We start from the raw sequence: 16,478 nt of genomic DNA on the forward strand, positions 1-16,478 counted from the left end.
CTGATTAGGCCCAACAAGGACAAAACATGTTTGGGGATGGTTGTGGTCTCTTGCAGAAGGAATGCGAACAAGCAGCTCAGGCTGGACTGCCCCTATCTGGGTGGAGCCAAGCCTGATTTGCAAATGGTCTTTCCTCTTCTGTAATGGCTTGGCAGGCTGAAGAACGATGGTCTGGAGGGTTGCCAAGAGCAATGACATGGGTTAAGATGAATTCTAAACCTTCCAGCCGTCACACCTTTTGTTTTGCCATGTTATCGTCCTATTCTTCATTACATGTATTTAGGTCTTAAGATATAATCAACTTAGTATCCTGATTTTCGTCTTCTTATCCTTTTATTTCACTAGTGTTCTTATCCTCTCATCATCTTCCTTGTTATCCTCAGTTTCAAATATAAACAACTTAATATCCTGATTGTAGCCTTGGTACTCGTGTCCTTAGTCTCTCAACATTATCCTCGTCATCCTCTACACATGCTTGGCTACTGCTGTAGCTCTTCAGGAGGAATGATACTTGTATTCAAATAGAAATACAGATTCTCAATAACTAGGCTCCCTATCGGTTTTAATAGTGTGTTTTTTATAAAACTCAATAGCATGATACATGTGTTAAGATCGTTGACTAACCTTCATACATAACCGTATTCAGCATGATGTCTCAGTGACCATTTTCATAATTCCTTATGACTTAAAGGTTCTTATCCTGTTACAAATGCAAAATAGAACAAAGTCTAAATAATATTGACTAAAAATGTATTAATTCTTGAAATTATTAGTCAATCAAGTTATGCCACACAATTAAAAAGGTTTAGCGATGCAGGAGTCTGAACAAATTGTTATTAAATGATTGCCTATGCATTTTAAAGGGAGTTTATGAAGAGACCATAGTGGCTCTCTGTCCCCTCTGATGGGCACAGCAACAACCTTGTATCTGAAGGTTCCCCCCAGATGGTGTCTATTTAGAATTATTCAAACGAAGTCACTGCGTCACACTCCATGCGATGACGTCATTATGCACAGTCTTCATGATAACAGAAAGAACACAAAACACTTTTGCTTCTTAATTCGATAACTCAAAACTTTCAAACTTCTTTACTTAATGTTGCTTATTTGATTCAAAAACAATGCGTGTTCAGCACTAAACAATATGGTGGAATACTAGTGTCCTCCTTCAACAGCACAGCGCACACTTTAAGCGCTCCTCAATGGGCCACTCACACTTTGAAATTGGCTGCCCTGCCCAAATGGCAACCATTGAGCACTTGTTACGACCACACGTTCAGTCACAATGCTAGATGCGAATTGCAGTGTTCATTTGATAAGAGTTTGCTGCCCATCCTTTGATAATATATATATTTATATGTATCATGGCAAGGGGGAATGGACGGCCCCTGGTGAATACGATCATGTAAATGGCATCACTATGTATGGAACCAGGCACACAATACACATTTCATTTTAAACAATTCTAGCACATACTGTTTGTGAAATGTAAAGGTGTCCGTAATGCTCGGCCCAGGTAGGAGGCTGGGACACTGCTAGTTACACAGATCCGGAAAGGGTCCATCCTGTAAATGGAAGATGACAAATTAAATATTTTAAACAAACCTTTGTGGCACTTGTAGGCCCGGCAGGGATTGAATCCCTTATATAGTATCTGTATGAGTAAGGTGTGAGTACATTTAGAGGACACATGTGTCGAGGTGAGCTCTTCTGTGGCACACAATATGTGTGCTTATACAGTATTAGTAGTGGGTGTTGGTATTATCCCCTATTAAATAAGAGAATGTAAGAATGGAACTGCATTTAGAGAGTAAGTGACTATGGTAAAATATGGAGGAAGGGCGTCATAATGATAAGGGTGTTTCCCTGCCATTATTAGTACATAATAAGAGCACGGGAGACATATACTGTGCAACACTCTATCATGCAATACATATATTGGACTAATGGAATATGCATGTTCCTCAGCTGTCCTACCTTTCTGACCCTTGCCATCGCCCGTGTTATGTTATGTTATGTTACTTGGCATTTATATAGCGCTTTATATATCATTGGTATGACCTCAAAGCGCTGGTAGGTTGAACGCCCTCGGGAACTGTAGTTCAGGTCAGTAGACCGAGATGGAGTCGTAAGGTGCGTGGGTGCACCGAGTATGTGTGCAGCTGGTGTAATGTCGGATTGTAGCTGCTTCCTTGCGATAGGTGTGGTGCTGAAGATATCAGTTGGATGTGTGCAGTCTGGTGGGTGGACACCTAGACTGGGTTCTGGCTGTGTTAGGCCTGAGGAACGCCCTTGTGAGCAGCTAGGCCGGCATGTACTCGGCTAGTTGCGTTTTATTAGGGTGATGAGGTGTTTGTGGGGTCGTATTCGTATGTGAACAGCTAGGCCGAATTATCAGGGGTATAGCTGTGTTCTAGTTGAATGATCGTGTATAGTAGAGAGTTAGCGCAGTGGTGTGATATCATAATATGTCTGTCCTAAATGCTTTTTGAACTTAACCTTGTGAACATACTCATGATGATGGAATTGTTGATTACTATATTTGCAATTTGGACCTACGAAAATGTTAATAATCAATGTAGTATAGTCAACATATGTAATGTAAAATGTTGAACTATTAGCCTTGTCGTGATGAGGACCACATGATGTCGAAACATGTGTCGACATAGGGGCAACTGATGAATTAAATAATTTCTGGAACAAAATTGGTAGTGTTCTATTTTCATGAACAGGGGCATGAGAAGGGGTGACCTATAGCCTATTCATTTGATAAACTACAACCTCAACGTTGTGATTGGAAAACCAACGGAATTGTGTTGCACTGGCTTTGTAAATGCAAACCCACATGCTACATTTGACCGCTTGATGTTCAATATTGATGACTGCTGTTATCTTTCTTGTGGGGCGAAGCAAAGGTATAACTTGAAAAAGCTCAGCCACACTCTGTATGAAACCCATTGTAATCTTGATTTTTAATGGGAAAAGGTGGGTGGCCATGTTGTGGTTCTGTGAAGTGGCTTTTGGGGAAACTTTTTGTTCAGTTGTGTCTTGTATCGGAAGCATAACAACCTTTTTTTGTTTCCATAGCTCGTTGCAGCAATCGTTTTTATAAGTTTTGGAGTTATTGCAGCATTTTGTTGTGCCATTGTTGATGGAGTTTTCGCTTCAAGACATCTTGTAAGTACTCTGAAACAATAGACATACTCACAAACCTCTGCACGCACTGCATTGTCCCATCTCCTGCTTCTTTAATGATGGGCTTTCTTTGATCCATCTTTTTGTGGCCATTTTAAAGAGTGACTCAGCTGTTTCCTGTGAGTGAGAGCCGCACATGATGAGATGCGTTTTTTTGTCTTACAGATATTGGTTAAAACCCCAGTTCATCCTGTGTGGCGTTTTGGCCGAGGTCTATCTTTCCAATAAACGACCCAGAAATGCCTGTGATACTCTGTGCAATATTCCGTAACGTCTGCACCATTGCTTGACGGAAATAGTACCAGTTTTCACAACATGTCCCTCTGTCTCCGAGTAGCTTCTGCCAAACACTGAAATATCCCCATTTTAAGAAAAGACCGCAAGCTACTATTTTTATCTGAGTACATTTTTGATAAAGGACTTTACAGGTAACAGCGGTAGAGGAAGCCTAACAATACAGCAGGGAGAGAATGTAAACATAAGCATCACCATTAAAAAGATGACGGACAGTGTGGATATGTGATTGAATGGAGTGGAATGGACGACCACTGCATGAATCAGATTACATGCATTGCAGAACACCCATAATAAATGAATGTGTATATATGATGATTGGAGGGAGCAGTAGAAGGTCAGTGAAATTATGGATATGTTCATTTATTTTATTTATTGAACACTTGTATGGTGCCTATACAGCAACGAGTGTCTCCAGACGTCACAAGACAAAGAGAGGTGTGTGTGTATGGGGTGGAGCGGCACGTCAGAGGAGAAAAAACAAACCCGGCACTACTAGGCCTTGTGGCATTCGGATCGTGCAAGTGCAGTATAACAGTGCAAGGGGATGGGGAAGGGATTAGGTAGGGAGAGGATGGAGAGGGAGAAGTGCTGGAGGGAGTGGGTCCAGGACTGGGCAAGTGCTAAAGGGTGCCAAAGAGGGCATGTGCTGGGCGGAAACAATGGAGGTAGGGTCAAGTGCAAGGAAAGAGGTGGACCGGCCTCAGAAGGCTAGTCAGGGAAGGGTGCCCAAGGGCATGTGCTAGTAGAAAAGGGTGCGGGCGAAGGCTGGTCGAAGGAGGGCCTGATTCCAGTAGACTCATAAGGGAACACAAGCGACCGGTCACAGCGGCAGGAGGAGACTAGCAGGGGAGGGGGATAGAGAAAGAGATGGAGAAAGGGAAGGTCTTGAGAAACCTCCGGAACTTAAGGAGAACTGGCTCAAGTTGCAGAGGGGCCAGGTGGTCGTTCCAAAGGGAGGCTCCTGCCGAAGAGAGAGGTCTACCCCCCACTCTCTGCTTGGCAAAACATCTGATCTGCAGAGAGCTGGAGCTAGAGAACTGAAGGACTCTAGCATAGAGGTATTTAGGGAGAGAGGGTTGGATGTAGCGATGTCCCAAGCCCCAGAAAGCCTTGTGGATGATTTCATTTATGTATTTAATTACCTTTTATAACGTGCCTAATACTGTCCCTGAGTTCGGTTTCTAGGCGTGGATCTGGGATTCAAACCTCTGTTGCTCTGCATGGTCTTGCTTCTAAGACCAGCGCCTTGCCCTCATGTCATCATCCGTTCACAATGATGCAAAGGTCCCTGGGCTTGAGGCCAAAGAGAAGTCTCAGTCCTATTCTGGATTAGTTGAAGAGGGCGAAGGGAGGACAGAGGTATATTAAGGAAGAGGCTGTTACAGTAATCAAGCCTTGAAAGAACAAGAGCGCTATAAACATTGAGTTTCTGGGGGAAGGCGAGGAAAGGGAGAATGCCTCTAAGGAGGTGAAGCCGATAGAGGTCCTTCTTGGCAAGGTCAGTGATATGAGGAGAGAAGAAGAGAGAGGAGTCAAAGATGACACCCACGTTTTTAGCCTCACACGAGATCGAGAGGAGAGGGCCCAAGGAGGGCGGCCAGTGTAGAAGGGAAGGAGATGATAAAAGTCCCAATAAGAAAGATCTCAGTCTTACTGGCATTAAGGCAGAGATCGTTAGCTTCACACTATGCCTGGATAGCAGTCAGACAGTCGGAATGCGAGAGGAAGAAGAGGAGGGAAGCTTAAAGGAGAACTGTGTGTCATCAGCATAACACTGGAAATGAGGAGAGAAGGTGAAGATCAAGTAGGCTAGAAGGGCAAGGTAATTGTTGAAAAGCCACGGTGAGTGGATAGAGCACTGGGGGACGCCGCAAATCGAGAGTGAGGTAGAGGAAACAAAAGGGCCCAGGTGCACTTGAGAGGGCCGATTAGAGAGGAAACAGATCAACCAGTCTAGTGCCCGGTCCGTGATACCAATGGTTTTACAGAGCAGAGTTATGAGTATGGAATGATTGACCATGTCAAAGGCAGAGGACATATTGAGGAGGATTAGGGCGGAAGGAGTCTTGGAATCGAGGTTTGTGAGCAAGTCATCATGGGTGTTCAGGAGAGATATTTCTATGCCTCTGGCTGCCCAAGAAGAGGGTAGTGGAGATAGGGCGATATTTAGCCGAGCAGGAGGGATCCACAGATGGTGAGGGGAGCCAGTGGCAAATGAGTGGTTACAGAACTCAGCCTGGGAGGGAGCTAGAGTGGCAATGTTGTCATTGATAGTTCTAGAGGAGCAGGGTAGCACCTGTTTAGAGTAGACTTTGAAAGAGCAGACTGCCTTGGTAAGGCTGTGGGTGAGAAGGAGGAGAGAAGGGGGAAGGGAGAGGGTGGTCAGGGGATGCCTGCATGCAGGTTGCGGAGGAAGGGGGGAAGAGCAGAGAAGTTCAGCTATGGTGTTTGAGGCCACAGAGATGCAGGATTGGATATGGGCCCGTTTCTTGGAGCAGATGGAGACTCAGTATTGCCTTTGGAGCAGGCAGCAGGCCAGTTTGTCGGAGGATGTGCTGGAAGCCAAACACTTCCGTTCTGAAGCTTTGCACTTGTGTTTTAGCGAGGCTAGATCGGAGTCATACCAGCTATTGCACTTGGCAGTGGGCTTCATGTGGATTCACATAGCAGAGGCAAGGATGTCAAAGGTGTTGGAGATGGAGAGGTGAAGGTTAGTAAGAGCAGAGTCAGTGTGAGAGTGAATAGTAGGAGTGGGGGAGTGAAGGAAGAAGCAGAAGCAGCTACTTACACTCGTTCTATTGGTCGAATGACGGAAAAGGAGACTAGCAGTACGGGCAGAGGCTTAGTCGGGGAGCTCAAGATGAGAAGAGAGGAAAGCGTGGTCAGTCCAGGAGAGAGAGAGGAGTAATGAGAAGGTTAGAGAAGGAGATATCAGCTGAGATGAGCGCATCCAAGGTTTGCCTGGCTGAGTGGGTTGGGCCAGAGGGATGTATGGTGAGGGAGAGAGAGAGAGTCGCAGAGGTTGTGGAAGAGTAGAGTGGCAGCATCAGGAGAATCAAGTGGAATTTTGAAGTCTCTGAGGAGGAGAAATTTAGAGGTAGAGATCAGAAGAGAGGAGCAGAGGTCTGCCCACTCCAAAGGGAAGGGGGAGATCAGGCCAGGGCTCCTGTAAATGGTAGTGAGGGTGAGCTAGAGGGTAGGAGAGACAAGGACAAGGATAGCATAGGGGCAATGGTTACATATGCTGCACAGAATAAAAATACAAATATCTCTGAAAAACATTCAAAATGCTTCTGAAATAGTTTTTAAAAAACTAAATTGACCCCTGAAATAGGCTGAAGATACCCCAAATCTTGCTGAAATAAAAAATAGTCCTGCAAGTCTGGGATAGTCTTAAATATGTGAGCTTAGCAGTTGTAGTCTATCATATATTTTAGAAATGTGATGCCCTTTGATGTTCTTGTTCTATGACGATTTTTGAAACTTTGCAAAATTGTCATGGGTCTTGGGTTGGGAAACCTGAATACCCTAGACACAAACCTCCCAGAATGTTTCGATAGAATTTGGCAAACGCACATGAGAATTAGGTGACTTCATGGCTCCAATAAATAGCCTGTCTTCCTGCTGTTCGTGCCTTTGAGTAGGTTCTAGGAGGCTATGGAAGGTATGATCCACAAGTGGATGAACGTAGGGAGGTCCTGAGAGAAAAGGGAGCATTTCATTGTATTCTTTTAGTTTGAGTATTTAGAGTAGAAGAGTTTTCCTCTGTGTCTTAATTTTCGTTAGATTTAAAGAGTTGGCATCTTTGTTTGATGGATTTCTTTGCAGCCTTACTTTTAATATCCATGCTGTGACTTTTTTGGAAAGATGGTCTTCTTTCTTTTCTTTTGAAATGTGGCATAAAAATGATTCATTATTACAATTTGCTACACCATATGCCCTTCCTCTTCTTGTCGTTCCCTTTGACCTCACCCAAAGAATCTCTGAATGCTTCTGTGACATCCCTTACCGGATGGCTTTTTGCCGACTTATGCCGAAATCCTCTAAGATTAATGTCCTTCCTCCTCTCTCCTCACCAATGTATTTCCCCCCTGGCTTCCCCACATAGTGACCTGGGGAAAACAATCTTGGGGTTCTCTGCAACAGCCACTACCATCCAGATCAATTTCCTTAACATCTGGGAGGAATGACCCTTTCAATGCTACAAAAACTGTTAGCTACATACTGAGCAACAGTCACCTTGACTATTGCCTAGCCTCATCCTGAACCTTCCACGCTTCTTCTTTGCTCCCCTTGACACAGTGATTAAATTCACCACCTTAAGCCTGTACAGTCTTGTCCACTCCAACTGAACATCTACTTCTACAACTTCCTTCTTCTTGTCTTCAAATCCATCCACAGTTCACTGCCACCCACATGTGAACCTATATCTCCAGCTATCCCCCGCCTTGTACCCTCCTATCTTGTAACCTCATCAATCTATATGTACCTTGCCTACCCTATGCACTCCTTCACTTCTGCTCTTTCTCACTCTGCTCTCCTGCACTATAGCTCTCTATACACCAACCACAAACCGTGCATCAACAATTAAGCTCTTAAGCTCCACCTCCTACACCTCCAAGGAGCATCCACACTCTTTCGTATCATTGACCTCTAAAATCCACCCGCCCTAGCAATACTACATTTGCAGTCATATATGTGGGAATTTCCTTCTGTGTATATGCTTTGTCCGTGGTCGATGGTTTTTACCAACCCCCATCAGCGTCATGTCATGTGCCATCTATCTTCTGCTTGAAAATCTATTGTAAGCCACCTGCCTCCCGGACTGCTCATGTCAACTATCTAATGCTCTCTATGTGTTTCTTTTCACCACACATGTCTCCAATAAATACAAATGCTAACCCTCAGGTCAACTACTTGTTCAGCTCAATATCCTTGTATATCCTGGGTACTTTCTTTAAGAACGTGTCAAGGTCCTGACTCACCTGGGTCTGGAGCTCTGTTGTGGGGACTCAGTGGCATGGCTTGCCTGACGTTGTTTATGTAGTCGAGACTCCTGGAGATAGGGGTGATCCTCTCTTGAAATAACCCTGCCAGTGCTATAGATCAGCAGGGCGGATAACACCTGGAGTGGCCCTCCAATACATAGAGGAAACCCCAATGAATGGAAAAAAAACTCTGTCCAGATGGTATACATGAAGATGGGCATGAAGGCAGGGTTCCAGAGAAAAAAACAAGAAGATCAACTGCTAACGACTGGGAACATGAAGAACTAGCAGAAACAGGAGGTAGAACAGGAGGCCTAAATAACAGGACTGAAAAGGAAGACAAGCGGTCGAGAATAGGGAAAAAAACAGGGACATAGGAACAAGAACGTAGCAACATGACAAGGAGGGTACCTTCAGCATTGTGGCGCGAGACTCGAGTGTTGTCTCCTCTTCAGTGAAACGAGGAATCCAGATGCTGAAGTGGCGAGTAGCTGTTCAAATGCCCTGCCATCTTGGGAAGGGTACGGACGCATTGGCACAGCCCAACTACGCTGCCATCTTGGGTGGGGCACCTCTGCACGTCAGTGTGGAAGCCCATGTTGAATGCCTTCATTGTCGCTATAGAGAGTAACGCCGTCCGCGGAGCATCATGACAAAACATCTCTATGAAAATGACAAGCCTCATTTTTCTGTAATAGGGCAAGTTGATAAGAAAAGTGAGTTCGTAATATGTGCTTATATACATGGGTCACCACACTTATGAAAGTGCCAAGTTTGCAGAATGGTGGCATGAACAGCCACAATGGGCCGAATATGAAGAATTCCCATTAACACAATTTTGAACTATAGTTTCGGTCAGGCAGGAAGGAAATCACCCTTCTTACAATAAGGTTCTGCCTCACTCTAGGCTGGTTCAGGGGCAGGTTAATCAGAGCAGGGTTTTATATCCATCCTTGCGCCTGAAAGCTCTCTACACATCTCATTAACGCATTCAGATAGAAGGCAGGAAGTTCTTTTGAGACACTGCACATAAATCAGGGATAGACTTCTTGTGTCCATGTTTACTTCAGGGGGATGGCAATATCCCTATCAAGGCCTTTAAGTAACTTGCAATTTAGATTTTAAAAGGAATTTTGCAGGCACATGGAGCATGGGCAAGGCCTGGGAAATAAAATGTTTGGGACTCTGCATAATGCTGAGCTTTCTCTAGACATATATAAACACAAATATCTCTTGGACCTACATTATCTTGCAACAAGAGGTTGATGTGCTTCTTGGGCCTTGACTGTGCATTGGCAGAGACATAACAAATGTACCTTCTGAGCGGAATTTTGGAGGAAGATCCTGACATCCAAGAGTCTGAGGGCCAGAGATGCAAACAATAAACCCATCTCTTACTAGGTGATGCATAAAGCTTAGTGGCATTTGATGAAGTTTAATAACCTGTTCTCAACAGTGTTGGCAGGCTGCTGGAGTGAATTCAGTTCTGCCAGCGAACTATATGATATCGTATGGCACTGCCGAGTGATTACGGGGTTCTGAGAAAAAGTACCATTTGGAAGGTTCTGAGATCTAAAATGGTGGACAGTGCCACAGAAGAAATGCAGAGACTCCCACACCAAGAAAAGAAATGAATAGATGAGAAACTGGAAGAGGCCTTGCATGTGCTACTTGAGGAAGGCTAGCAGCTAAAGGCCAAAATTGGCACATATCAAACGATTCTGGCAGATAGCATGGGAATTACTCTCCTAATAAATTGGGCTATTTTGTCATGAATCCTATGCTTTCAAGGATGATCAGACAGCTAGACATTATCCCATATGAAAGATAATGATAATGTGCATTAACTCAACTGTATTCATGCATTTACTGAATTGAAAGTTCCTACATGAACAGCCACTAAGCACTAAACTTATGTTGTAATAGTAGAACTCTAAGCAGTGTTTCATCAAATGAATGTATAGCTTCTAGGTTTCTAATCACTCATACTTGCAGTGCATTGTCCAGCTTAAACACACCACATGAAATTAGTAAATCCAGACTTCAGTATTTAATGCTATAGTGTGAAGAATAAAGATTGCCCACGCTATCAGCTCAGGAAGTCTTCATTCTATTAAAGACAAGGAGGCGAGCATTATGCTTTACTTTCTTTTATTTTCTGCCACACCAGCACTTTAAAACTTAACTTTAATACTGTACATTTATGTTCTTACAAAACCACAGTTATGGAAAACGAAAATGGACCAGTTTAAACGTTTGTTTCACATCTGCATGTGATCACTGTAATCGCCCAGGAACTACTAGTCCCATGATACTCATGTCTCTGGTAGTCCAATCCTCCCAGCTCTGCACCTATCAAAAGGCAGCCTCCTGTATGAGAACCCTTGTGCCCAGGTCCTTTCCTCTTTCTTTGTGTCTGGCCCTTACACTCAATAGTCTCTTTGCCAACGGAGCGATACTCTCGGGATGAACTGTTAACAATCCTCGTAACTGAAGGCTTTAAGGTCAAACACGACCAACTTGAAAGAAACTTTACTCAATTTCGCGAGTTTCTTCATCCTGTAGCTTTCTGGTCATCTCCTAAAAGGAATGGAGAGTCATTATGAGGGTGGGAATGAGCAACGGTTTTACAAAGTTAACCACATGGCAATGCAACTGATATGTTACTATTCTGGGTGGGATATAATGCTCGCCTCCTTGTCTTTAATAGAATGAAGACTTCCTGAGCTGATAGCGTGGGCAATCTTTATTGTATGACAAGACAGGAGGCTCGCATTATGCTTGTTCAATGCTGTTCACCACCCTATTAGGTATTTCCGATACAGGCTTAAAATAGAATGTCTTGAAGGTCGACTCAGAGGACCAATCTGCTGATTTCATAATGTCTTGTAGCGACACCCCTGTAGTAAAAGCTTTTGAAGCCATCGCCCCCCTGGCTGAATGCGCGCCAAAAAGAGACAAGTCAATACCTGCCCAATGCATTATTTCTCTCACCCATCTAGCAATGGTCGCTGATGCTACTGCATGATAGGGATTCCTGCACGCAATGAGTAGCTGGGTCACTCCCTGTGGCCTAATATGCGCTGTTGCTTTCTCATAATCTTTGATACATTGCGCTACGCAAAGCTTTTTATTACTAGTGAAGTACGGGTAGTCAATCACTCTCGAATCTGTCTTTGTCCTTTTAGTAATGGTAAAAGATATGCCGTCCGGATAGAATATTTTCCTATCGATTTCCAGAGCTTTGACATCAGAAACTCTCCTACAGGCTGTAAGGCAAAGCAGTATGGCTAGCTTTCCCGATAACTGAGATCGGAACAAGTTCTTGTTATCGGGCCATGTAAGAAAGAGGCGTAAAACGTCTCTAACATCCCACAACACTTTGTACTTGGGCATAGGTGGTCTTTTGAGCTTCATACCCCTGAGTAGACGTACAACTGCAGGGTGCTCGCCTACCGCGGTACCGTCTATCTCCTCGTGGCCTGCTGAAATGGCTGACCTATACACTCCCACCGTTCTGAAGGCGCCGCCTTCTTGAAATTTGAAAGCTAGTAAGTTGAGGACTTCTACTAAAGGGGCTGAAACGGGATCCAACTCGTACTCCGAACCCCACCTGGACCACCCATTCCATGCCGCACTATAGCTCCGAAGGGTGGAAGGCGCCTTGGTGTCTCTGATACAATCTGCAGCGAGTTGTGAAATTCCTGGCAAGTCCCATCTTTTCCTGAAACCCTGCATGCTATCAAATGTAGCGAGCCCGCGGCCGCTAGCGGGTGAGGATGGCCGGATGGGTCGAGAAGAAGGTCCGGCAGCTGAGGCACTATCCTCGGAAAATCCGTAGAAAGTTCCATTGCTACTGGAATCCAAGGCGGTGCCTTCCATAGGGGGAGCACCATCACAATCTCTGCTTGGTCTCTGCGAACTTTCGTTAGAGCTCTCGTGATCATAATGAACGGCGGGAAGGCATAATGTACTGCCCCTGTCCAGGGTTGCAGGAAGGCATCTGTGCCCGCTGCATCCGGGTCTATCCTCCAGCTGAAGTACCTTGATGTCTGGGCGTTCAGTCTGGACGCGAACAGATCTATGTGTAGGGGCCCCCATAGATTCTGTAATCGCTGGAAGACTTGGGGGTGTAGTTTCCAATCGCTGGAGTCCACAATATAACGTGAATTCCAGTCTGCTACTTCATTCTGCTTGCCTGGTAAGTATTCCGCTGATACGGAGATTCTGTTTTGAAGCCAGTAATGCCAGAAATTCTTCGCTAACTCGGCTAGCATTTTGGATTTTGTGCCTCCCAATTTGTTTATGTATCGCACTGCAGAGATGTTGTCCATCTTGAGCAGTGCGCAACATTTCACCTTCTCTTTCGTAAAAGCGCGCACTGCGAAAGAGCCCGCTAACAACTCGAGAAAATGTATATGGAGGTGTAACTCTTCCTCTGACCATTTCCCTCCTGTCTGCACGTGTTCGCATCTGGCTCTCCAGTCTGACCTGCTTGCATCTGATTCTATTACTAGTTCTGGGGCGTCGCCAAAAATGGCACGGCCGTTCCAGGCCTCCATATTATCTAGCCACCAGTTGAGCTCTGTGAGGGCTTCGCGGTCCAAAATCACTAATTGATGGTATCGCAGACCACCTTGGAGATGTTTTATCTTGAGCCTTTGCAGTGCTCGATAATGAAGAGGACCTGGGAATATTGCCTGAATGGAGGCTGCTAGAAGACCTACTACTCTGGTTAGTTTGCAAAGGGAAATAGTCCCTTTCGCTAGAACTGCTCTGAGTTCTTTCTTGATCGCTCTCACTTTGTGACCCGGGAGTTCGAGGGAGGCTTTCACTGAGTCTATTGTGAAGCCTAGAGAGTCTATCCTCTGGACAGGACATAGTTGGGATTTGTCTAGGTTCACTAGGAATCCTAGCGAGGTGAGGAGTGAGAATACCCATTGAACGCTGTTTGCTAGAGTAGCTTTTTCTGATCCGCAGACGAGAATGTCGTCTAGATAGATAATGATACGTATGCCTCTCTCTCTGATGGCTGCTGCCACTGGTTTCATGAGCTTCGTGAAGGCCCAAGGAGCGGAGGACAGACCGAACGGGAGACACGTGAATCGCCATACTTCTCCCTTCCATCGAAGCGCAAATATTTCTGATAAGAAGTTGCTATCGGAATCGTTAGGTATGCGTCTTTGAGATCTAGACAAGCTAGCCAGTCTCCGGAGCGCAGAAGGTCTCGGAGAAGATGAATCCCCTCCATCTTGGAATGGTTGTATAACACCCATTCGTTTAAATCTTTCAGATTGATTACTGGTCTTATTTTGTCCCCTCTGTGAACTAGGAACATGTTGCTGAGGAAACCGGGATCTCTCTGGAGTTCGCACTCTATCGCATTTTTGCTTTCTAGTTTGCTGAGCTCGCTGTGCAGGAGCGCTGCTTCCTCTTGCACCATAACTATGGGGCGGGGTTCTGTTCTCTGCACTGGCGTACCTATAAACTCTATCTGTAGGGCTGTTACTGCCTGTAGCACCCATGCATCGCTTGATAATGCTTGCCATTCACGCAGGTAGTGGAGGGTTCTTCCTCCTACACTCCGACATGCTGTACTCACCGGCTGCCTCCCCTGGTTGTCTAAGATCCTCTTCCCCTGCGGCCTCTAGGGAACCTCGATCTAGTCGGGAAGAAGGAGTCTTGTTGTCTGGAGTCCCAGTACTGGGCGCGCTGATTGTAGGGCCTTTGTTGGGAGTTATAGCGACAGGACGAGCGACCACTATGTCGTCCGGTCCCGGCAAAAATCCACCCTGGAAAGATTTTTCTGATTGAAGTCTGGGCCTTCTCTAAAGCGGAATAAGTTCCTATGAACTGCGCCATTTCTTTAGCGAACGCCTCGCCGAACAACAGACCTTTGGCGCCTTCGCCCGCTTCATAGGTGGCCAGGTCGCTCAACTTGTTGTCAATCTTCAATAAGATTCCTCTTCTTCTTTCCGAAGATAAGGCACAATTGGCGTTGCCCAATAGGCATACTGCTCTTTGCGCCCAGTTGCCCAGGACGGTTGCGTCTATTGGCGTACCTGTATCTTTTGACTTCTCAGCGAGGTCCATAATTTTTGCTAATGGACCCGAAATGTCCAGGAGCTTATCCTGACATCCTTTCCAGGCTCGGTCCACGCCTTTCCTGACGTCTCTAGCTGTTTTGGTCACAAACGTAACCATTTTAGGGTCTAAGTCAGGGGTTTCTGTTAGTTTATTCGGCAGCTCTGGTCTAGGACACTCGGATCTCATTCTCGATCTTACCTCTCTTTCTAGAGGTTTCCTGATATGCTGAGCCATGTAAAGTGCCACTCTAGCGGAAGGTACGCATTCTGAGGACTTAGGGTGCCGTCTGGCTTCGGGATCGAACATGTCTGCCGTATCTTCTATGATTTGGGGGTCTTCTACACCTTTACTGATATCTTCTTCTTCCTCGCCCCCTTCATCATCGGGCGAATAGCCCTCGTCATCGTCCCCTAAATTGTACACCCCTGCGGTAGGGGGTCTATCCTGGCCGTCTCTGTTCTTTGCCGAAGGCTTCTTTAAGCCTGGTGATAGGGTCGCCTGCCAATTGGGGAACAGTGTTAACCCTTTCAGTGTTGCCCAGGGAGGGGTCAAAGAGTGCTTGCTCTTCCGGGCTACTTTACACCCCTTCTTCTCAACCCCTCTTTGGGGGTGTCCTGCTGACGTTCCTTCATCAGGGCTACTAGCCCGTCTTTTCCTGGCTGTGATCTGTTTCTGTTGTTCAGCCATTATCATTTCCAGAGTTTCCAATCTCTTTGTAATGGGCTGCACCCCTTGAGAGACCGCCTGCTGCAAGGAGTCTCTGAGTACCTTCTTAAAACTCTGTGTCAAGTCTGACTCTTGCTGGGAAGGATCCTCTTCCCACTCTTCTTGACTCCACTCTGGAGAAGTGGAAGGGGTGTTGGTGGGGGTGACAAACTGAGCTATAATCGAGGTGTTGGCAGGGCCAACTGTGTGGAAGTCAGCAGATGAAGGCTCTTCAGGCTCTACACACGATTCTGAGGAGTAATGTAGTGTGTGCCTGTAAACCGCTTCTTGCGTTTTATAAAGTATTTAAAAGATATATCTATTTTTTTTTTAATTAATCTGGAGCTCTGGTTAACTACTTCCCTCATACGCGACTGCAAGCGCAATGTGAGCGGAAGCTCGAATCCTGGGGAAGCTGGGAAAAACCTGAGGGGGTTCCCGCTCCCACAGGTCCTAACGGCCGCCGAGTTTGCCGGCGCCGATTCTTAGAGAGCGCGGGGCTCGGCAGCCTGAAGCGAGCGGAATTGCTCGCGGCTCCGGCCCTCGCCCGCTCTTCACAACACTCGAACTTTCGTGAAAGAAGTCTAACGCGCGCTTACTGAATGTAATACGCTGCGCAACGCTCGCGCTACGCGTTCAGGTAAACTCTTTTGAGGAGAATGAAACTAATTCCATGCGCGCTACGGTGTAATGCCATACTGATATACACATATTACAGAAATTATAGAAATATATACTTGACTAACAATCCTTCTATAAGCGAAGATAGAGAAAACTGTCACTTATCTTATGGCAGCAAAAATAAAGAGGAAAGGACCTGGACACAAGGGTTCTTATACAGGAGGCTGCCCTCTGATAGGTGCAGAGCTGGGAGGATTGGACTACCAGAGACATGAGTATCATGAGTATGGGACTAGTAGTTCCAGGGTGATTACGGTGATCACATGCAGATGTGAAACAAACGTTTAAACTGGTCCATTTTTGTTTTTCATAACTGTGGTTTTGAAAGAACATAAATGTACAGTATTAAAGTTAAGTTTTAAAGTGCTGGTGTGGCAGCAAATAAAAGAAAGTAAAGCATAATGTGAGCCTTCCGTCTTGTCATAGAATGATGTAAACATGTAAGAAGAACTTAAACCCTTGTTTTCGTCTGACTTGTAAGGGCTGTGTCCAGGTAAACACTGCAGACAAAGAACTAGTTTAGGG

The 16,478-nt window shown here is 45.5% G+C and overlaps 1 protein-coding gene across 3 annotated transcripts in view; it reads left to right on the top strand.

Moving 5' to 3' along the window:
- TMEM255A (transmembrane protein 255A) overlaps window positions 1-16,478 on the top strand; it is a 577,786-nt gene that overhangs the window by 355,475 nt on the left and 205,833 nt on the right. For all 3 annotated transcript variants that reach the window (XM_069612683.1, XM_069612682.1, XM_069612684.1), the window contains exon 4: window positions 3,088-3,177. In XM_069612683.1, coding sequence (XP_069468784.1) covers window positions 3,088-3,177 — 90 coding nt within the window. The remainder of the gene's footprint in view (window positions 1-3,087; window positions 3,178-16,478) is intronic.

The sequence above is a fragment of the Ambystoma mexicanum genome, chromosome 5p (genome assembly GCF_040938575.1).
Source record: "Ambystoma mexicanum isolate Mex_15411 chromosome 5p, UKY_AmexF1_1, whole genome shotgun sequence".
NCBI lineage: Eukaryota > Metazoa > Chordata > Amphibia > Caudata > Ambystomatidae > Ambystoma > Ambystoma mexicanum.